Consider the following 22,807-nt stretch of genomic DNA (forward strand, 5'->3'; position numbering starts at 1 on the left):
GTTCCGCTCCCTGGCAGATGCTCCGACCATTGTGCTTTTGCTGTTGCAAATAGAAACACTGCTCACCTCCTCACCTCTCCTCCTCCTCCTCCTCCCCTCGCCAAACAATAAATGCACACCTCAGGGCCCTCGGCGCTTCCTGACTCTGCTTCTCTTCTGCAGGTGTAGATCTAGAAGAGACTGGAAAGGAGGGTGGAAAAAGCAGAGAGGTTATGAGGCTTAATAAAGAAGGTAAGTGGATAGTGCTGGCACACCTCTCTACCTGTCTCATCTCTTGGTGGTTGTGGGTGACTGTGGTTTGGCCTTGACGGGGTAGTCTCAAAGCATATGGATCTCTGCCATGAAGAATGTTTCAGGATTGGATACACGCAGATGACTGTCACTGTGTCAACTTCTTTTGAAGTATGAGTATAACAGGTGTATATGTGCAACTGACAGACATGGTAAAAGATAAGGCAATTTTGAGTCAAAAGACAACCTACACATCAGTGGCCATATTGGATTTCTTTTTGTGGACCCTGTCCCTTCATGCAACGTTTCAGTTGCTTCTGTGTGAACATAGACATATAAACCTGTGCATCAGCTTTAGACATTATATTATCATCAGCGACTGCAGTGGAGACATTTTCACTTGTGGAGAGAAAGGGTCTGTTACGATTTTTTGAGTTCAGTCACTTTAGCTTCAAGTCGCATTTTGGTTTTTTTATTCTCACTGCTGAGTGTGAGTGTGACTTACAGACAACAAAGCAGACAGTGTCCAGTATTATCTTACATTACACTAAGCCATGCATATTATGCAAAAACAAATATAATGACTCATTTGGGCCATAAAGTTTTCTGGTACCATCCGTGTGAACAGGCAGATTCCAGGCTAGCGGTCAATGAGAAGATGCCATGCCTGAGACAGTTGTGTCAGTTGTGAGAAGAGAAACTTTTTAGTGGTGAGCGTAAACAAATCAAATTGTGATATGTGTCCTTAACATCATGCTGGGGTAACATCTAATGCAACTAGTGAAATGCTTTGGGTCGCTCTTTCATGTAGCTTTGTGTTTGTTTCTGTTGTGTTAAAAAAGCAGTTTACGTATACAAACTCTCTGCCATGGGAAATACTTCTTGTGAAATCAGCTCATAATGAGCGATTCCATCATAGTGAAACTTCACTGTAACTTACTCATGCTGAGAGAAATCCTGCTATTACCTGTAATGTCATAATATATATTCTGAAATGATGTTAAGTTTCTCATTATATTATAGTTGTCATTACACATGCATTCAATTCTGAGCACTTTGGCAGCTCAAAGGAATCTTACGTTTTCTAAACAACCTCTTGAAAAAAGAATGAATTAATCAGTGATGTAGATTTGTGTGATAAACTATAAAATTACATGGAGTACACATTAAAATTATTTAAAATACCATAAAACTTCCCTTTTGGAAGACTTTTATAGAGATGCCAAGCTTGATTGTGTTTCTGTCTTGATTCTTAGGTGCCTGAATCTCCCTACTTTGCCAGCCCAAAAAAAGTTAGCAGCAGAACCAAGATTTTCATATAGTATATATGTAAAAGGTTCAAGACACAGTTTGTACATCTGTCAGTAATGTTCATTCAAAAATAATTGAACAAAAATCTTGTTACTTCAGCCTGGCCTTCATAAGGAGCTTAATTTGTTGAGATAGAGTGTTCTGTGTTCAGAAGTCCTTGAACACAAATTCTTATTGTAAGCTTACTTGAGACATAAAGATTGAAGCATGTCCCTACTCCCTAATCATAAATAATATGCAAATTGTTTCCTAGAATGATTCAGTTTAGATTATCAGTTCTTGTCCTGTTTGGTTTTTTGAAAGGGGTTAGAGGCACTGTCAAAGTTGCTCTATTTAAACTCACTATCCGGAAAAGATTTTTCCAAACAAAGTGTAATGCCATTGCTGACATTATGATGGTGACAGGTGTGAAGCACTTACTAGCTTTTATAGTACTTATGTCATAATATAAATGTTAAAAACCCCAAACCTTACTGTTATATTTAGAAAATAAAAAGCTTTAGAAATTTTACTTCTTCCAAGTAGTAACTTGTGTTAGATCATTTAGAAAGAACTTTCATGAAGTTAGAATAAATTATTGTGTGTTGAAATATTTCTATTATATTCTCTTAAGCAGTCTGTTAATACAGGTGTTTTTACCACACCCATCTGTGTGGCTGAACACCCACTGTAAATCTTCTTGGGCCTCACTGTCCTTATTAATAAAGGTGGGAAAAAATCTGAAGAGTTAGATTGGTCTGCAGGAAACATTGCTCATGTATTTGCAGAAATGCTTTTACTGTGATCTTTCACACAACTGTCATGTGACATGTTGAATTTTGTTGCCTGCTTTGTTCAGAGGCAAGGGTTGTGGTCATAATAGGCCTGAATACCAAGCCCAACTCCTTTTTCTTATGTGTTTGACTAGACCTTTTTGTGGCATCTGTGCTGCCAGGGGATTGTAAGCGGTGTCTTAGAAAAATCAAATGTTACTTGTATCAAGTAACTGAGGACGACAGACAGACAGGATTTTAAGTATCAAGAATGACTGTCCTGTTTGATAAAGATAGTGTAAAATCTGATTTCTCTGCATTTACTTCTTGTCATATTTGTCTGCATTTTGTCATCTTGAGTTGATATGACCGGATTTATGCAACCATTCCTTTGTAAGCAGTTAAGTGAGGAGTCCTTTTAGACTAGTGAAACTGTGTGCAGAGCATGGTGGGGGGCAGGGGTGGGAAGATAGTGGTCTCCTTCAGACCACCACAAGGTGTTTCACTTTGGTTTTGTAGAAAATACGGTGTCAGGTGGCAAAATATGCTTCCAGTTAGCTTCATCCCTGCTTTGCTGCCTCCTTTCTGGTTGTGTGCTCTGTGTGGTGGGCTGCTCTTCCTCCTCCCTTTGGCCCAGGCAGGATCTGGGAAGCAGCATTACCCAGAGGTGATGGGTAGAAACACTTACTGCCAAGTCTCCACCTGCCCAAGGGCTTGATACTTCTTAGCACATCCCTGGGCAAAGGGGTCACAGTCTGATGTGCCATTCAGTTTCTGCAATGCAAGAGATGCACTGAGGCCACGTGCCTGTGCCCTGTGCCCCATCTTAAGGGTAAAAGTAAAGACACAGAAATGCTGCTCACTGCTTTCCTTTATTCTGCAGTGTATATGTAGGCAGCACAGAGGGAGAGAAATTTCCTGAACGTTTGTTCAGTTTTGTAGATAGAATTGCTTTTTGCATGCTAATACTTACTCAAAGTTTTCCTTCAGCAAATGCAGTCTGTCCATGGTTGACTTTTGCTGGCATGTAGATCTGTGGAGAGGGGATTACAAAGTTGCAAGTGTTCACAGAAAATGAGAAATTTTATGCATAAATGTTTGTGCCAGAAAAAAAAACTTATCTGCTTATCTAATCAGGAAACAGAAACAGTATTGTGTAACTTATCTGACAAATCACTACCAAGCAACCAGCTTAGCTAAAAGAGGGGTTATCAGAATTGGAGCAGCATTCAGAATTTATGTTGAATTTTAAGAAGTTGAATGGCATAGTTGAAGAATTAAAGATTTTCTTGTAGATAATGTGCATAGTAAAAGAAGTTTGTATTTATTTGGGAAATTGTGTCCTGTAAAACACCACAGTAACTATGCCTGAGGTAGATATAGTGTTCTGTTATTATCAGTCTTAATCTGTAACTGATGATAGATTAATTTTGGAGGCAGGTGTTTTACTTTATACAATATTGAAGAAAATAACGGAAGAATGGGATTTTTTGGTTTTGTGTGCAGAGCTTGTATTGATAGGTTGAGTAAGTGTGCAAGGATTGAGTGCTGTGGGTGTTTCTAGGTAGGCATAGGATGTAAAGGAGCAAAAGATGTCCTGTGTATCTTTGTGAACTACAGCAGGGTTTTAAGTATGACCTGAGGGACTTAGGTCTATATCTGGGTATTTGGTGTCATGGTCATCCTCAGTTTCCCAGTTCACTGGGTTGATATTATTGAAGTTTCAATCTGATGATGTCTGTGTTTTGTCTTAGATAATTTTTTCACTGACCATACTGATTCATTATCATTTGTCATTAAGGATGTTATATAAAAAAATCTAATAGTTTTTTCTGATTTTGTGTTAAAAATAGAGATTCTTAATTATTATTGCAGCATTTTACTTCACAATTACACATGCAAACTGGAGTTTTAAGTCTATTGGATAGTTGTTTACACTACATTTTTTTTATTTTGACTTCCCACACAAACGTCTGATGGAAAGCTTTTTGATAAATCCTCTGGCAACATCAGAATGAAATTAAAGCAAGTTTTGCTTTCAGTATCCTTTTAATTCTTCGGAAAAATACCTTGATGATTTTATCATCTCCAAAAAATAAGAAGTTAAGGAGGTTAGATGGTGGTAGGGAACACTTCTATAGGGGAAAAGGGTATGACTTGCAATGTTCTACTTTATGAAAAGCAGGAGAAAGAGAACAAAAATTATTTATGGGGAGATTGTGAAAGAAGATAAGACAAAACCAGCTGGTTCATGTAAGCAGAGGGATTGGACTTGATTTTTATTATTATTAATTTTTCTTTTACATGTGGTTTGCCAATGGTGCTGTTTGTCTCCTTTAAAAACACACTAAACAAAAAAAAAATTCTTGTTTTTCTTAGACGCCTTCATCATTCACCTTTTTGTGGCAGTAGGGAATGCTGGAAAGGGCTGAGAGGGAAAGAAAATTATAACAAGGTTTTAAACATATACCCCAAAAGAAAGAGGTGAGGTTATTGAATTTAGACCACCATAGTTGGTGATTTGGGGTTGGGGTTGGTTTTGGTTTTGCAGTGGGCAAAAGAAAGGGTTGAATGTTCTATAATTTTCTGTCTCTTCTCTGTAAGCTCATAAGGTCTTTCAGAGACACTGATTCTGAAACAGATGTAATATTCCGGTGGAGCTTGATGAGTGAGAGAACTGAGAATTGTCAAGGCACAAAACTGTTGCTGTTTTCAAGAGAAACTTTTTCTTACCATTCTTATCTTTATGCTGGCAATAAGAACAGAGAGCAAAGGTCCCCATGGGGATTTCTTTAGGATGAGAAATGACATTGGGATTGAATTCTAGTGTGGATTCTGGTGTGTAAGTGCTTGATCAGCTCTGCATATGATATCTGACTCTGATATTTTTATTTTTTTTCATGTGGACAGCTTCTGCAGGGGGGTGGCGTGGCTCCTGGTTGTGGCTGTCACCTCATTTAATGTGTTTTAAGGAATGATGACAGAGGAAGAATGAAACGTTATGTATGATGGTGCCCAGAAAATTTAGTCAGAATTGTAGTTTATTCTCATAGATACATAGTTATTTTCTGAAACCTGTCGTTTAGTTCTTCAGCCCACACACTGGATAAAAGGAGTGGAGTAATGGTAAGGCTCTCTGATCAGACATTCTGTGTTTTGAATCAGGATTTCGATGTTCTTGAATATGTATCTGAAACTGTTGTTCTGTAAATAACTTCTTTAAAAATTCTGGTTTTGTTAGGTAGCACATGCTGGATGAAGCTGTGCAACAGTTGTTCTAAGGAGATTAAATCTCCTGCAGTTTAAGGTACTTCTTTTGATTGCATCTGAGGAAACCATGTGTGATTCTCTGTCAACTGACAGCTCTGTCACTAAGAATCTGTCTCTGACATTCCTTCTGCTTGTAATTTATACCCAGACTTGAGAAAGAGGGAAATTTATGTCTTTACTAGAGGGTACCCCAAGCACTGCTGTCACCACAGAAAGTGAAATGACTTTGTGTATCTAATTGTGATTGAGATATAAAAACACATGTGTGTTTTCTTGTTTATCTTCCTCTGTATGTGGTTAATAGTTTATAGATTAAATATAGATTTCTATATATAAAAAGGAAGACTACACAAGAGCTGAACCTTTTCTGCAGTGAAATGGAGTAATTTCTTTGAATTGGGCCTTTTGTTCTATTTAATTAAAAATTAGGACATTATCAGATTCTATTTTACCTTTGGGGCAAAAAATATTAGTCAGTTAACCAAGGCTGAGGTGTATGAATGAGATGGAAGCAGTGGAAAATCCTATAGAAAACGTTTCAAATTACATTTTGTTTTAGTTGTGGAGTTTCTGGTAGTCACTGCATGCATTACTAAGAAAGATCACCTTCAGTAAAAGTATTATATTGCTAAGAGTGTTTCTTGAAGAGTTAACTCTACTATAAGGTTATGTGAATGCCATGAGTCCTCATTATTAAGAGTAATTTTGGAATAACTAGCAAGAAAGATTTTCAGTTTGTATGGACATGGATTAAGTTGCTGGATCTTTCTGTCTTCCAAGTTCAACCTGATGCAGAAATTCTTCAGCTTGTCCTTGAAAAAGCTGATTCAGGAGTTAAAGGTGCAGGATGCTGGGTGAAACTGGTGTCTTTAGGTAATTAATATGCCAAAAAACCTGTGGTAAGTGCTGTCTTGACACAGAAAGAGTGTTTGACAGAGGTCTCTCAGCAAGATTATAGCAAGAAACTCTGATGGTCCCTTGCTGGATGAAAGGGTAGATGCTATAAGGGTAAAAATGGTCTGGTTTTTTATCGTAGTGCTGTGCAGCTGAGTAAGCTGACTCAAATTGGAGGAGGAATCCAGCACAGTTACTTACAACCTTTGTGGGACAGAGGAAAATCAACTATGGCATGCATGATTTCTCTCTTTTTCTGTGTCCCTTTCTGTGTTGATTTTAAGACACTGGTTTTGTCACAATGTTTTGTATGGCTTATTAAAAGTTATGCCTGAAAGCCGCTGATGTTGCTGGAGAAGTCAGCTTTGTGATTGCTCTCAGTCTTGTACTCAATAGAAGTGTCTTCCTTATTTCTGAAATGTTGTGTTTACTATTCAGTAATTTCATATTTTACTAAGTTGTATGAATAATACAGTGCTTAAGCCCAACACATATTCCTATTTATCTGTTTTCTTGACAGTAATTAGAATTCAGAATTATTTGGGTTTCCAGCTTTTTGGTTTCTGTGTTCATGTATTTAGAAAATGTGGGCTGTTTGGCAGAAAAGAAGTGGAGTTTTCTCAGACCAGAAAGAGCATCAGCCAGAAGTAGCAAAGAACTTGACAACAAAAGTTGTAGATTCTGCCCAACTGCTGTTTCCAATGCATGTCTGGTGCATTTTCCCTTAGTCCCCAGGCCCCTCCTGAATCATCTGTAAACGGAAGCAGTTGTGTTGTGACAGAGCTGTGCAGGGCACACGGGACTTCCCTTTCCGTTCCCTTGGAGCAGGTGTTCAGCAGAAGAGACAGGAGGGTGACTGATGAAGTAACATCCAGACATAGGAATGACTGACAAAGGGCAAGAGTACATGGGTTTTGATTTTGTGTGATCTTTGTTATGTTCTTTGTTTTGTTTATTTTTTTTTCTATTTTACAGTGTTTTAAGTCTTCTCTCCAGTCATTCTTCTCTTCCTTTTTCCTGCTGCAGGGGGCTAGGCATAGGGGGAGGTCAGAGTCTGGAAATTTGAAGCTGTATTTATTTGGATTGAGCACTGCTAATGTCACATAAGTAATAGTTGTTGAGAAGTTTGCTGGATCAAAAGTGTCTTCTCTAGCAAGACAAAACAGGATGGGACTGGACCTCTCCAGTGACAGAATAAGGTGATTTGAGCTTGTCAATTTAAGATGAAATGGTCAGAATGGAAGCTGAGGTTTAAAGATGTGTAAATCATTATGTGTGTTCATTTTTAAGTCTCATAGGTATTCTATCCTTAGATGGCCTTTAGGCTGGCTGCTTTTCATTGCCTAGATTAGATAAGATTATCAGGTGGTATCATATCCAGTTGTTTTTTAAACTGCTCTTAGTTATGTCTTTTGAGACAGGATGCTATGATGATTTAAATCTGAAAAGTTTGTTGGAGCCACACCACCACAACAACCACTGACAGAGCCAAAACATTGTTTGTTTGGGGCTGATGATGGAGATAGTCAGAGGACAGTGATCTGGATGAACATAAGTAACTGATCTGTTACTGCTGTGGTTAGAGAGGCTGTATTATTATTTGTGTGGTCCTAATGCCTGGCAGCCCCATCAAACTGGACACTACTGTGCTGGGTATCAGCATAGGGAAGGAAGGGTGTGCGCTTGTGTGTGTTGTGAAATTGCTGTGCTGCAGAGAACAATTTTTTTTAATATATGACAAAGTAGGAGTTTTCATATTGACAAACAAAAGCGCTTAGTTTCTCAACGTGGTATGTGGTTGACTTTAGCCTAAACTAAAGTGGCTTTCTTAGAACTGTGGCACGGAAAGCTTTAAGGTGATGTTTGGAGGGCAGTGGTTTTACACGAGCTTGGAAGGTATTCTTACTCTAGTGTAGAAGTTGGCCTGAATGAAAATACACGCTGGTCGTTAAAAGCTTAATAAACAGATCCTGACATCGTGAACCAACTAGAAATGTGCGCAAATGGTGTGACAGCAAGTAGCATGTGGACAGTATAGTGTATGTAAGAGAGAGTAGCCTGGAAAACAAAGAGGAGTCGTTCCCAGGATATAAGGATTGTGCATAGAAGGATGCAGAGAGAATAATGGTAAAGGAGTATGACAATATAGAACAAAGAACTTTTGGAGCAGAGTGAACAAGCAGGATAATGTTTGTCAATATGAAAAAAGAAAATATAAATAACTAATATGAGGTGAAGGCCCATTCAAACCTTTAGCTCTGAAGATGTTTACAGAAGACTTTGTCCTAGGGATGTAAGACAGGAAGGGTCCCTTTGATACAGATGTAACCTTGAATGAATGGATCAAGCAGAAGTCACTGGCAAAGATGACATGGTATGTTATCATAGTATTTTGTATCTGAATGATGGGCAAGATGATTATGCTGTCCAGGGTGATCAAGAGAGAAGGTGGAGAAAAGAGGGTGGGAGTGACGAGATCAAAGTTCTCTTCTAGCTGTATTGAGCTGAAGCTGACAGCTACTCAGTGGCAAGAGGTGTCAGAAAGGTGGACTGAGATTTTTTGTTTAGACATAAGTGTACTGTATTTGAGACCTGTCTCCTCAGGAACTGAATGTGTTGGTAAAATTCTCACCCGTAAGAGAAGGGACAAAAGCTACAGCTCAATGGAGTCCTGCTAGAAGACAGAAGAGGAATAAGGAGCCTGCCAGTGACCTGTGAGGGGTTTGGTACAGGGTGGAAGGGCAGCAGAAGAGGGTAGAGTCTTGGAAGTCAGAAACAGAGAATAATCCTTCAAAAGGAGAAAGACATTTAATTTTATGAAGAATGCACAAGGGTTATTCTGATGGAAATAAGTAAGTTGTTGTGATGCTGCAATAGTAAAAGGTATTTAGACATTTTATTAAGAATAGTTTCAGTGTAGTGTGGCTCTAGAAATCTCAGGCTAAAGTTGGACACAAATTAAAGGTGTAGTTTGTTATCAAACAGATCATAATGAGCTTACAGGTGAAAGAAGGACAGAAGGAGTAGTGTAGTTAGAGAAGCAAGGGGTCAGAAGTAGATTTCAAAGCAGAAAAGACTGATTCACTGCCCTGCTGTTCTGTCAGAGCAGGAGGAGAAAGGAAATGTGAGGTATGGGGTGATGTGGGTGAGGCAAACAGAGGGTGGGACAGATGTGGTTTGTATCTATTGTACGTGGAAGAAGGGAGAGCTGTAAGGAAGAGAAAGAGTGGGAAGGGAGAATGTGAAATGGTTATTATGTTTTCTCACTTTCTCTTGGAATAAATATTTGCATTCTATTGTGGAGAAAGAAATGGATACAAAAGAAAAGGTTTGAGGAGTGAGTCAAAAGTAGGAAGAAAAAAGGCTGAAATTGCAGGTGTGGGTTCAGCTCAAATGGAGGAATGGCACAGATTAGTAAGCAGCAGGATAGAGAGAGAAAATGTGCGATAACCTCATTTTCAGACTGGTTCTCTTTTCCACTGCAAATTCTAGGACAGGCGAGAATACAGCGAAGAAAATCAATGTTTAAGGCAAGCATGAGTTCAGGATTGGTGGACCTAGTATTGGCAAGTAGAAGCAAAAACCTTCACAAAAAAAAGCCCTTCAGGGAGAGAGAAGTGTGTGTCTGGTCATATCTATCATATCGTGTGATGGACGTGAAAGGAGTAGTTCTGTTCCTTGCAGTGCATCATAAGCAGATAATATGTCTATGTGATCTGCCACATACTGATACTGACTTGTGCTTCCTGCTTCCAGAGCCGAGACAAGGCCACGGATTGCATTCTCGTGGACTGGGCCCCGGGTAATGTCGTACTGCTCAGGGTGTATCATGAGAGCTTGGGTGCGGTGCTGCAGTAACCATGGTTGTTGTATGGCTTTTGCTTGTCTTGCAGGGCAAAGCAAGCTTGTTCCTGTCTACATGCTACAGGCAGGCATGCTTTATGATATAGCACTTTTTTTTTTTTTGTTTCTCTGAGAAAGCAGGACAATGATTTTAGAGGTGTTTCATGGAATGGCTGTCATTCATGATGCAGGCTCCTCAGTGTTTAAGAAGTTAATCTCAGGTTTCAACATCTCTTTAGTAGATCCAAACATCTTTTTAAGGAAGAGGAGAATGCTGTGGGAAAGAGTTGTCCGCTCACGCACTGAGCATTGAGCTGATCCTTTGACTTGGAGGGCTTTTTCATTACCTTGCTTGCCTTTCCCAAGCAACTTTCTGCATGTCCCTGTATGTTATCAATGTTCAGTCATCCCAGCAGCTTGTACATGTCACCATGCAGAGGTACTGAAAAAAAAGGGAAAGAAAAAAGGTCTTCAGATTTTCTCTTCAGAGTCTCTCAGGGATTTTTTGTGCACTGTTCTAAAGTTTTGTGGTTCTCATCTGTATTCATGCTTTTGCTGTATTTTTGGCTTTTTAGAAGACTTGGAGAACCTTGGGCAAATATACTAAGAAACTGAATGCATGGCGATGGAAAAACATGAGAAATGGGAGCAAAAATGTTTCAGCTCTTGAAATTATGGTGAGCTGTGTTTATAGTGCTTTTAATAGAGTCTTCATACATGCAGTGCTTGGTGCAAGTCTTCTTCAGCTACTCTCCTAACTCACAACACACTGGGTGTGAACATTACCAAGCCTTGCAGGTATTTAAATTTTGAAAGAGGTAATGCAGCTTTACATATTTTTGGGTTTCTTGCTTATCAGAAAAAATTATTCTTGACTGCATTGCTGAAGGAGGGAATGCTACAAGTTTTATTTTGTGGCATTTATTATTGTTTCCAGCTTTTCAAGATATGTGCCACTATTCTGATTGTTTGTTTTCCAAGCTCCCTAGCAAATGAAAGGTATTGTAAACTTTTATCGCTTTCCTGGAAGGTAAGAATTTATCCTGTATGGTGTTTTTGTAAGGTTTTGAGTTGTTTGGAGTTTTTTAATTCCTAATTCCTTGTTATTAAGTATATGTTTGGAAAAGTTCTGGAGAGATATGTAGCATATGTGTTCAAATGATGTAACACACATCAAAGTGTTAGCTTTAGAAACCAGCAAGATATGGTCCATATTTCAGAGAGCTTACAATGCATTTCAGACAAAGCCATAAGTAGTGTGTGTTGTGAAGACAAAAATCAGTCTATGAGTGCTGAAAAATTTCTTGCAGGAAGCTATTTTAAGAAAGTATTTGAGGGAGGTAAAGAATAATTAGTTGATGTGGAGGAAGGAGGCATCAAAGCTGATAGTATAGCACACAGGAAAGTAGCATACAGAACAGATTCCTAGTGAAAGCAGTTTATTTGTGAAAATAAACTCTCCCTGTTTTGTTAATATTGTCTTACTGTCTGGGAGCTGGAAAGCAAAACGAATTGTAATTGCCAGACTGCAAGAATAATATAAATATTGAAATATAAATCTTAATCTTTCTTAACTCTGTTCCCTAAACATGCCCTCTGTTCTCCAAATACTTAAACATTCCCTTTTTTATTAGGCTTCAGCCTCATCTCTTCTTTTGAATAGTGCCCTAGTTTTGCTACTAGGCAAAAAGTGAAGAGAAACTAACACATGGTGTATGCAACAACATTTGTCATTCTTTTATACTCTTTCTTCAGCATGAGTTCTTTTATGCCCATTTGTTTATATGCATATTACAGGATTGGAAGATAAGTGATGTGGAAAATTCTAAGCAACTTTGACTCTTGTTCTGTACTTTCAACCTTAGAGTGAGTCTGTTGTGTCCAAATTCCTTTGTAGTTTGAATTTTTTTTAGAAGAACCCTTTGAACGTGGGCTTTTCATGGAAGATTTCTGATGTACCATGTGCAAGCATAGTGTGCAATGAAAACAATACACAGAACAAGTGCTTTTAAAAGCTTGCTAATTTTAGTACTATAAGGCTGTGAGAGAGATTTAGCTGTGTTCAAAATCATGCTATTGAAGCTGCCTTGAGTAATAATCAGGACGGTGTCTGTATATCCAAAAGAAGGGTATGAAGTGTGATTCATGCCAGTGTGAGGAGAAGCAGAGGGAGTGAGTGAATGGGAAGAAGTCACAAGAATTAAAAAGTTGACTACTGATAATGTTCATACATTACCTTTCTTTGAAAAGAGGCCCAAAGTGTCCTACCAGTTATGAGTAGAAATTAATCCATTTGTCACTGAAAGAGGATGGGCAAACATGGCTGCTCCTGAACGCCCAATCCTACCTGCACTGGAATTTAATGAAAAAATGCTGAAAGCCTACTGTGTACTGATAGGATGTAATCCAGTCCTCACTGAAATATGTTATTGCATAATGATTTGGAAAGGAAAGAGGCAATAACCTTATTTCTAGATTACAAACCTGAATACAGGTACATAGAATGTATTTATTTACAGGGGAAAACCCCAAACAAACAGAAAAAAGGGTAAAATGCCACACATGTTGCATTTCCTTGTGAGAGACTGCAGAAGGCTTTACTGACTAGCACTCTGCTTACTGTTTTTCAAATGTTAATCCTGCCATTGGCGCCAAATTTTACTCGTTAAAGACTGCCATATTTCAAAATACGTTGCTAGGGTTTATCTTTCTCTCAAATAACAGTTACCCAAACCACGCTTATGAGAATAGACCAGTTCTTATTATAGCAAAAACCCACAGTACTTCACTATATTTTAGCAACTCACCACATATACGAGTTTGGTGCTTTTTAATCATTTTTAATTTACTTGAAAGCCATATTTGATGTTACTGCACCAAAAGCTAGCTTGCTCCTTTGCTGTGCAAACATTATGAGCATTCTCTTCTTTTCTGCACCTGCTCTACCAGTGAGGACCATGTTTACTTTACCAGATATAGTAGGATATGAATTTATAATCTCTAATTGGATTTTTGGGTTTGGCAGTTTACTTTTTGTTCTGTATGTGGAAATGGTCATCCTGGATACTTTGTGATTTCACTTGGGTTCTTTTTCCATCCTAGATAGGAAGGGAAACTAGCTGGTGATACAGTAATAATTAAAGATTATAACTGGCAATTAATTTTCACTACATGGGTAGATTTATAACATTAGCAAATCCTCCATGACTAGCCTGCAGCTCTGCCTTTTGTCTGGAAGAACAGTGGCTCTAGCCTGAAGCAATCCTTCGTGGTGCCCATTGGATTTTGCTGAGAGCAAAGCCTGCTGTGGCCACCCAGCATCTCAAGAGGTGAATATACAAGTGAGCATCAGAACGCCGTAGTGCAAAATAGGCTGGGAATGGTGAGTTCATTGAATGCAATAGTTTAAAGAGGTAGGTTTCAATTAGGTAACTATTACATGATTGCAATGTAATCTTTTTCTCTGCAGTGTTTCTCCTGTAAAATACAGGCACTGAATTTATACAGTCTGTCATACTTGGAGTTGATGTAGCTGGGGTTAAAAAATACATACTTTTTTCTTTATAGCAAATGTAAGTAAGTTTGGTCATGGTCCGTTTTGAATTTGTTGTATTAGGAAGAACTTCTATCTACAATAAAAGTAGGAACAGAAGAATTACCATTGAGGGTTGATTAATTTAATTTAAGTATTACTCCCTGTGCAAAGCACTCCTGAAGGAGGCTGAAAGTGCATGAATGGGAGAGTAGGAAAGAAGTGAATACTACTATTTTTTATAGAGCTTTACTGATGTACTGTATCCCAGTTCTCATGTCCACATCTGGTTTTGGAAAAACTGGAAGGAGTTCAGAAAAATCTACATTAATTTGAGGCCTGGATAATCAGCTTTAGAATGGAAGATTTAAGAAGCTCAATCTATTTAGTTTATCAACAGACAGTAGAGGCTACCTGATAAGTCTATAAGTACTTAGACAGGGCGAAGGTATCTGACAGTTAGATGGTTCTTTGTCAGGTAGATTAAGGGGATTCCCGTGGTTGAAAGCTGAAGCTACATCAGTTCAGACTAGAAATAAGATGCATTTTTCTAATGATACAATTAAATAGGAACAGCTTATCAAGGGGTGTAGTAGACTCTCTGTTGCACAAAATCCTCACATAAGGCCCTGATGCTTTCCCAGGAAGCACGTGGTGCTTTATCCAGGGCCAGAAAGTTTGGGTTTGAAGCTACAATAATATGTTGAAATTCTATGGCCTTTTTTAACATCAAAATTCAGTACAGATCATAAGGAAGATTTCTGTTCTAATTCCTCTCCCTGAAATTTCATACACTGGAACTGCTTCTTTTGTTAAAAAAGGAAGTTTGAATGAAAGATGAGGTGATCCAATCAAAAATCCAGCTTTCTAGCATGGTGGGTGAGAAGGGACCATCCTTTAAGAGCAGACAGAAGAAGAATTAACACTTTCCAGTCTCACTTTATATTTTTCTGGCAATCAAAAATGCTAATATCCCCCCAGTCATTAATTCTAAGCATAACAATCATTTACCAATGTAATTATTGGCCTTCTCAGAAGCATTGCACATAATTTGTGCCTTCTCACTCTAAGGCCATGTGACTGACAGCTGGACCCAAACGCCTTCTTTGACTTTGTTTGCAAAGCAAAGAAACCTTTATCAACATGTTTTCCCTGATGCTGCTTTCTTGGCCATGGATTTATGAGGACATAGCAGGTCAATCTTTGTGATAGAGTAAAAGGCTCTGTAATTTCTAATGAATTGTGTGAGAACTCATTTTGTCCTAGTTTTGCGAGAGAGATAGTAGGAGTTTTTTGAAGGACATTAGCACTGACATCATTCAATTTGCCTCTTTCTTGTAAAGTCATGCCCACAGCAAGGCCAGTGAGTGCTGATTTAAGGTACCAATCAACTTAGATGGGAAATGTTGTGTATTGGGTTAAAGGAAGCACATAACCTAATTCTAGAGGTTTACCAGCACCAGTGGAACTATAACTCTCATAAGCACTGTATACAAAATAAGTGGAAAGCAAATGTGCTGTATCTCAAGTTTATAAACTCTTCACCCTCATCCCCTTACCAGTATTGCTGCCTCCAAAAACTTCTAAAAGAAAGCAGCGTGAATTGAGGTTTAAAAAAAATAGGCAATACTGAATTTCTTTTTATGAAATATTAGTGTAAAGTATTTCAGTACTGAAGAATGGATTTTGTTGTTGTGGTTGGCTTTGCTGCAGTTGGAAAGGTTAGAACAAACTGAATTGGATGATGAGGTTTGATCCAAATAGTATTAGTGTGTGTTTTATTCTAAAGCCATGTGAATTCTGTGTGTGAGCTTGGGCTTTGTCTGGTTGGGACTATACAGGGTCATACATATCCTGTTAGTAGCATGAGGAGATGTTAAAGGTTCAGGGAATTCAGATCTTCCTCAGTTCTTTTTTGTCGCCTGTGACAGTGTGGCACATCTTGACAGATACATGATCCATCAGTTCTTGTCTGAGTAATTACAGAATATTTAGAAATTTACACTTGGAGTTGCCTTTAATGTTGCTTGTGTAGTGAGCTGGACTGAATGTTAGGACTGAGTGTCCTTGTCATGGTCCTCTCACTATGTGTGTCATTCTTCACATGATTTCACAAATGCTGGGGTGGGTCAGGGTCTGCTGTTAGGCCAATATTCTCTACAGAATACCAACAGCCTTGCTAAAATCAATCAGATGATTGGTCTGCTTAACCTTCCCAGCATCATTTAATCCATACTTGCATTCAGGTAAATTATATTTGAAACTCTGGCAAATGCAACAACAGAAGATACTTGCTTTGATGTAAGGCAATTGAAAGGGTAATTTCTAATCTGAAAGCAGGAGTTCAGACTAACACTCTGCAGGAGGGATAGATTCATTGAAGGAAGCAGTCAGATAAAGTTACTCTACCAACACGTTTTGTCCAGCCAGGGCAGCGGTTTGATGATCTGTGTATTAGACGGAGCTACGTCACTATTACGGTCAGATAAAGATCTCAAAAATGATTGGAAACTCAGGGTACTGTAAAAAGCTCAAGGCTTCACCTTCCTATGAGGCAGTCTTCTTCATGGCTCTTACTCAAATTGGAGGTTAAGAGCATCAAAGTACTTACTTCTCATTTGCTTTCTACAGGAACAAAGTACATGTTGAAAAAAGTCATGCTTTAGATTGTCATGCCACAGTCTCAAAGTTTAAGTGGATCAGTGCTGACATCTTACAAACACTGTGCTTGTTTCAGAAGAAACAAGATGCCAAGTTTCAGAACCTCATATAGCACATGATGGCACCAAACCGTTCTGGGTGTTTCCTTGACTTTTTGTGTCAGTGTCCTGCCTGCCAAAAGCCTGGGCGTCTTGAACCATGTGTTTCCATTTGATGTCTATTGACTACAAGCCCTTCCTCTCTTCCCCACTCCCCTTGCCAAAATATCAGTGTGCTTTTGCAGGAGACAAATGGCAGCAAGTCACTCACACCAGAAGAGTTTGTGTCTTGAAATGTGCAGAAGCCTGATAACTCTTGCTAAACAGTATATTCTTGATATGGCATAGGTCAGATATCAGTTCCAGGGGAGAAGTAGGTCCATCTCCATGCACCTGATGAAACAGGAACTCTGCTTTCTTACTGCCAGTCACCTGCAGAGAGAGACCCTCCTGACCTGTCAGGAGGAAAAAATGTTGGTTTTTGTTTGTTATTTATTTATGTTATTTTTACCATAATGACTCTTCACGATGCTATAGGCAGGTGAGGTTCTGCAGGGTGAATGTGGAAGTGTGGGATTGAAATACTTTCTGCTGATGGAGGAGCTTAAGGATGCAGAGAACTAGTGCACAGTCCTGACAGTTGCATCAGGCCATCTTCTAAATTCTGTGCTGGATAAACTAGCAGCAAAGTGCAGTACAAATATACATTTGCAGTCTGAAAGAGATATAAAGCACTCAAGAAGGTTAGCAAGAACAAGATGAGGGATGGCACCACAGAGTTGCTATATTTATATGCTGAAAATCTACAGGCAGATATCCTAAAAAGATATGTGTATGTGTACACATATATTCATATATTTAGAAAATCTTCTGTAATCATGTTTGCTTTGGGTTTCAAGATTTTTTTAAATTATCTGGTGTTCCAAAATGACCCTCTTTCAAGGCATCAATTGGGTTCCCTCATCTGATGTTACAGATTTTATACAGTGTGTTGGAGGTCTTTTGCCTAAATGAAAGCTGGTTTTAGACTGTGATACATTGGAGACTATTGGTCTTATTTGGCTATTCATATTTTGATAATTTGAAAAATTACAAGAAATCAGAACTGTTACTTACTTGTCTCTTTTGAGTTTCTTATTTTGCTTCAGCTGTCTCTTCTGTAGCAGCTGGTTCTAGCTATAAAGAGTGTACATTATATACTCTTAAGTGGAACTCGTGTTTGGGAGTTGGTCGATATGTGTCTGTATTTTATATAGCTGGTATTTTTAGACGATTCTTGTCCATTGTCAGTTTTAGGTGGACTGTTTCTCTTGCCAGGAATGGCTTCCTGAGAATTCTTTCAGTGATATTGCAGCAAAAACGACATTTAAAAAAGAGCAAAATTCTGTACCTTGGGTTTGAATAGGTAGAAAACTTGCACATAAATAGGGCTTAAGTTTACTGCCAGTATTTAATGTATTGTCTTGCAGGTGTTGGTTTGCCCTTGTCTGTATTGACATCCAAACTGTTCCCTGCCCTGATCAGGCGACCTGTAGTTGACATCTGCTGTCAGAGAAACCTTGTTGATGCCTTAGTAGAGGTCTGTGGCCTGGGACAGTGAGTCTGGCTGGGCACGTGTCACTTTGCTTTGGCATTGCTGGTTTGTTTTTCTTTGCTGATCACCTCCTTTGGGAGTGGAACAGGAAATGAACGGAAAGGGGGTTCAGAAGAAAATCAGTTCTCTTCATGTCCTAATGTAATCAAATACCTAAAGTCTGGAGGCTTTTTTCCTCTAAAGGCAAATAAGGTAAACATGACTCTTCTACATTTAAAGAGTGTAGCCACCTTTTAAGGATATTTTGGTTTGGCTAATGATTTACCCTTTCAGAACCAATGAACACAGTTTTAATGCTTTAGTAACACACTTGTCTAAAGCACTTGGCAGGCTACTTAAGCCTCTCAAGCTTTCTGTGAAGCGTCACAGATGGAAAAACAGAGAAACACGGAGAGGCCAAGTGACTAGCTCCAGAGGTGTAAGATAAATATCCAGTTGTGTTGCTGGAGTGCTTTGGTTAAATACATTTGATTTGGAAATTTTAATGAGGCTGAGGTGAATAAAAATAAATAAATTGCTGCATATAATTGCAGCACATTGCATGTTTTCAACAACATTGACCAAAGACTGTATCTTGTTATTTACACAGTGTAGCTAGTTGTATCTGTACAGAGGCTACATCCCCCTTACCACTGATACTGTTACGAAGGATAATGCAGTAGCAGCTAAATATGTGGGGTCTTAGAGGCTGACCAGCCACAGCTTTACACTACTGTTGTCAAGTTAAGTTTTAATTCTTCCTTTGTTTGAGGACAGAAAAACTGCATTTCTGGAGGAAGTGCCTGTCTGAACTGGCACTGGTGTCTTATGGAAGAGATTTTGTCATCAGAATAGTAGTGCTTTATTTCTTGGTGTTTTCTTTCATTGTGTTTAAAATTTGCTGTACTTTTAATCGACCTAATGTAGGTACTTATTAAAATCCAGGTCTCTGTCAGACAGCACTGGCAAAGCTTGCCTTGGAGTGTACAATGTATGCAGAAGTGTCTGTGAACTGCATCTACTAACCTATGTACTGAAACCTCAGGTAGCTTTGAATTGTGAGGCTGGTTCTCCTCAGACTTTGTGTTTCGATAAAAGCAGCTGGCAGAGTAGCAATTTTATGCTACTGTGCATGTTCCATAGCTTGAAAGAGGCTCTCCTTCACTTTAGCAGGTCTCAGATCATTATTTTCTTCTTATGAGAGCAAATCTAACTCTCCTGTGGGGTTGGTTCATTCAGAGACACTTTGCAGGAAGGAACTTGTGTTGTATGTGATATCTCCTTTTACATGGCTTTGAGTTGCTCCTGGCATTTTTTGGCCATTGGTTTGCTTTTAATTAGAGAGGTTTGGGCAAGTGAAAGGACACGGAGGGCTAAAGGTGAGAGGAAATTACCCTGGAGGAGGATGGAGCAGAGTGGCAGCGGGGAATTCTCACTGTGGCAGGATTCTGTGAATGTATCAGCTGGAGTTTCAGGGGATGTGTCCTGGCTAGTACTGTGCCCTCTTGCCTAATTTGCTTTATGTGTAAGTGCTTCAGATGCACCCAATGTGAATATGATGGGAGCTTGCAAATCATCAGAATCTGTTTGAAGGAGTCAAGAAGAGTGGTCAATGACTAAGCTTTCATTTGCTTAGAGTGTCCCAAGTTTTGATGTGTCTGGGCTGCTGGTGGCTTACAGGTCCTGTGGTGTGTCTGTTCAGCATGTCTGCTTGGCCAAATACAGGGCAAAGTTTTCATTAACAGCAGCATAGCTCCCATTAGGAGTGATTTGCTCACCTTATATGTCCAAAACTGGGGCGGTCCCGTGGTATGGGACAGTCCCGTGGTGTAAAGGAGAGCACTCCAGACTCTAAATCCCAAGGTCTTGAGTTCGAGTCTCAGTGGGGACCATCCCCTGGCAGTTAAAGCCTCCCTGCCATCCCATCCCGTCAGATCTCGGATGCTCAGCAGGGTCAGCCCTGGTTAGTACTGGGTGCTGTGACAGTCCTGAGGACTTCACTGCCACTGTCCAAGCTTGCTTGGCTGTGGCAGATGGACCTTGGGACTTAAACGGTGGGGCCAGTTCTGTGCACGCTGTGCCTCACCTAAAAAATCCACTGCACAGGCTGGAAGGGCACACCCATGTGGGGAGAGCCCTTCCCAAATCTTCCTTCGTGAAGTCTGGCCATGCATACATACATACATGTCCAAAAATCTTTTCTTAAAAGTTCAGAGTATTGACTGTTTTGAAAATGAGAACATTTCTTTTTCATTTACGTTTGGAGGTTGTAAAATCTAGAAGTCTTCTGAATGTAACTGAGAGCCATGCAGTCCAATCCATGCATGTCACTCAAGGGATCCTTATATCCTTTGTATGCAGATGTCATGACGATAATATTGTAATCCAGTCATTAAAATGTATGTTTTTTCTGTAACTTTTAATAAAGTAAATGCAGTTCCAGCAGGTGAAACAACAGTTGATAGTAGAACTAGAAAAAATAGTCCTGTGTTATTTACGTATTTTAAATATTTTATTTCATTATTTAATTTTTTTTTAATTTTCCTTTTTTTTAATATTAAGAAATCTGCACTTGGGAGGAATACTCTAGCTCTTTTTCTTTTTTTTTTTTGTATCGCATATCCTTTTGATGGAATTTCAACAGAGATGATTTTATTCATCAACGGTTTTGCAACAAGTTTGACATTTTGTAATGCTCTGTTTCCACAGAGGAATAAGTCCTTGTAAGGTTATTGAAACATGCAGTTGTAAAGCACTTGGAATGTAAACAGTGATTGTGAGCTAGCTGTGAATATGTTATTTTAATAAGAATTGGGGCATGTTTTGGTAATTAACTGGGCATGAATGATTACTAGTGATTTTTCTGGTATTATAATTTCCTTTTCATGATTGCTCTCTCTCTCTCTTTTTTTTTTTTTTTTTTTTTTTTGTTTCTTTCACAAGCAGAGTTGTCATCTGTTACTTTCTGGTAGCTACCCTGTTGATAGCAAACCAAAATAAATTAATTGTGAATGGCCAAGTGCCCACCATCTGAACTAAAAGTGGTAGATCATTGCAATATCCTCCTTGCTGTAAATTATAACTGTGAGATGATACTCAATATTCTCTTTATATATGTGGAGGTATAGACAAAAACTTTGAATCCAGGGCTAGATCTTACTTATGCCAGTGTTATCTATTGAAAATATTAGTGTATTGCTGTTGAATTTAATCACCAATGACTGTGAGAGTGTTAGCCACAAAATTCAACTGGTGCATGAAATGGAAATTGCTTCCATGTAAGTGATAAAGAAATAGCAAGTAGTAATTAGCAAGTTCTAATTTGTGTTTATGAAGAGTTTGGGATGATACAGTCAGGAAGAAAAAAACTTTCTTTTCACTAATACAAAACTATGTTGAAAAAATGTAATATTACAGTAATTTTAGTAGCTAAAATTTTGCTGCAAGTATCCTTCAAGTATTGCAAATATAGATAGAGTAGGTAGAGTGATAAAGTTATTAAATAATTTTTCAGACATTAAAGAAATTCATGAAATCAGTAAAAAAAATTACAAATAAGGTATCCAGACTGCCTTAACTCTCTTATATCATTATGCAGTGACTATGCGTTATAGTAACTTACTTAGAGTATGTGCTTCCCCATGGTTAGTGCTTTCTTTTTTACAGCTCTTGGAGGCTTTTTACATTGCAGAAACATGTTGTTATAATCAAAATAAAAAGACTTCAGTTTTATAAACTACAAAGATTCTTGACTCTAATGCTTGCAATTAGAGACAAGTTTTAAACAAAGTCAAATGACCACATTTTATGTATCAAATGAAATACTGCACTTGGACTTGGAGACTTAAAGGAACAAATGAGATATGAAACTAGTTTAGGAATTGTCTATGACAGAAACTTTGAAGATGCTTTATATTTTAACATTTTGAAAGAAAGGGTATCCTGAAAAGTGTATTTTCCTTAGGATGAGGCTTTCTATGATGAATGCTTGTAAAAAAAATGTACTGTTCAACCTTTCTGCTCTAATAACTACAGAATATCCTTCCAGTTGGAAAGTTGTAGGAAAAAATAGTTACAATCATCTTGAAAACAGGATGGTATTTGTTTGCAGAGTAGTTGGATAAATCATTTACAGAAGCTTCATTGATGTTAGTAAGTGGTGTCTGCCATTCAGATCCAGAGTTCAACAAAACTCACATGTCTATCAAACAGGAAGGAAAGTGCAGATCATTAACTTGAAGGATTTGTGAGTGATGCTCCAAATATACACTTTATAGATGGATATGGCCATTTCTTGTACTGTGCTAAGTAGGGTGTTAGTGCATTCTGCATTTTTTCTGTACTTTAAGTATTTAGTCTCCAAAGCATTTCAGACTCTTTTGGTTAGAATGACGATTCTGTCTGGTGTTATATTCACTTGGCCTTCATTCAATCCATAAACACGTTAATCTCTCAGCCAAGTGCTGGCAAGGTCCCTGAGGCAGGAACCTTCCTCAGCTCTGGTGCTGTAACAGCTGCACGGTGCAGTCCTGTGTTGAGGTGTGTTGCATCCCTCAAAACTGCGTGTGTACCTCTCCACGCTGAGGCAGCTTCAGCTCACACGAGCAGCTCTAGAGTTTGCCTCTGGTCTGCAGCTTGGACAACATGCAAACAATTTTCAGTGGACAGATATTCACTTGCATGGCTGCTGTACCATATTCAG

The 22,807-nt window shown here is 38.6% G+C and overlaps 1 protein-coding gene across 4 annotated transcripts in view; it reads left to right on the plus strand.

Annotated features, from left to right (window-relative positions):
* The window catches only part of ATXN7L1 (ataxin 7 like 1), a 114,098-nt gene that overhangs the window by 593 nt on the left and 90,698 nt on the right, over positions 1–22,807 (plus strand). For all 4 annotated transcript variants that reach the window (XM_071552641.1, XM_071552640.1, XM_071552642.1 and 1 more), the window contains exon 2: positions 163–231. In XM_071552641.1, the coding sequence (XP_071408742.1) occupies positions 163–231 (69 nt within the window). The remainder of the gene's footprint in view (positions 1–162; positions 232–22,807) is intronic.

Source organism: Pithys albifrons, chromosome 3 (assembly GCF_047495875.1).
Source record: "Pithys albifrons albifrons isolate INPA30051 chromosome 3, PitAlb_v1, whole genome shotgun sequence".
NCBI classification, from domain to species: domain Eukaryota; kingdom Metazoa; phylum Chordata; class Aves; order Passeriformes; family Thamnophilidae; genus Pithys; species Pithys albifrons.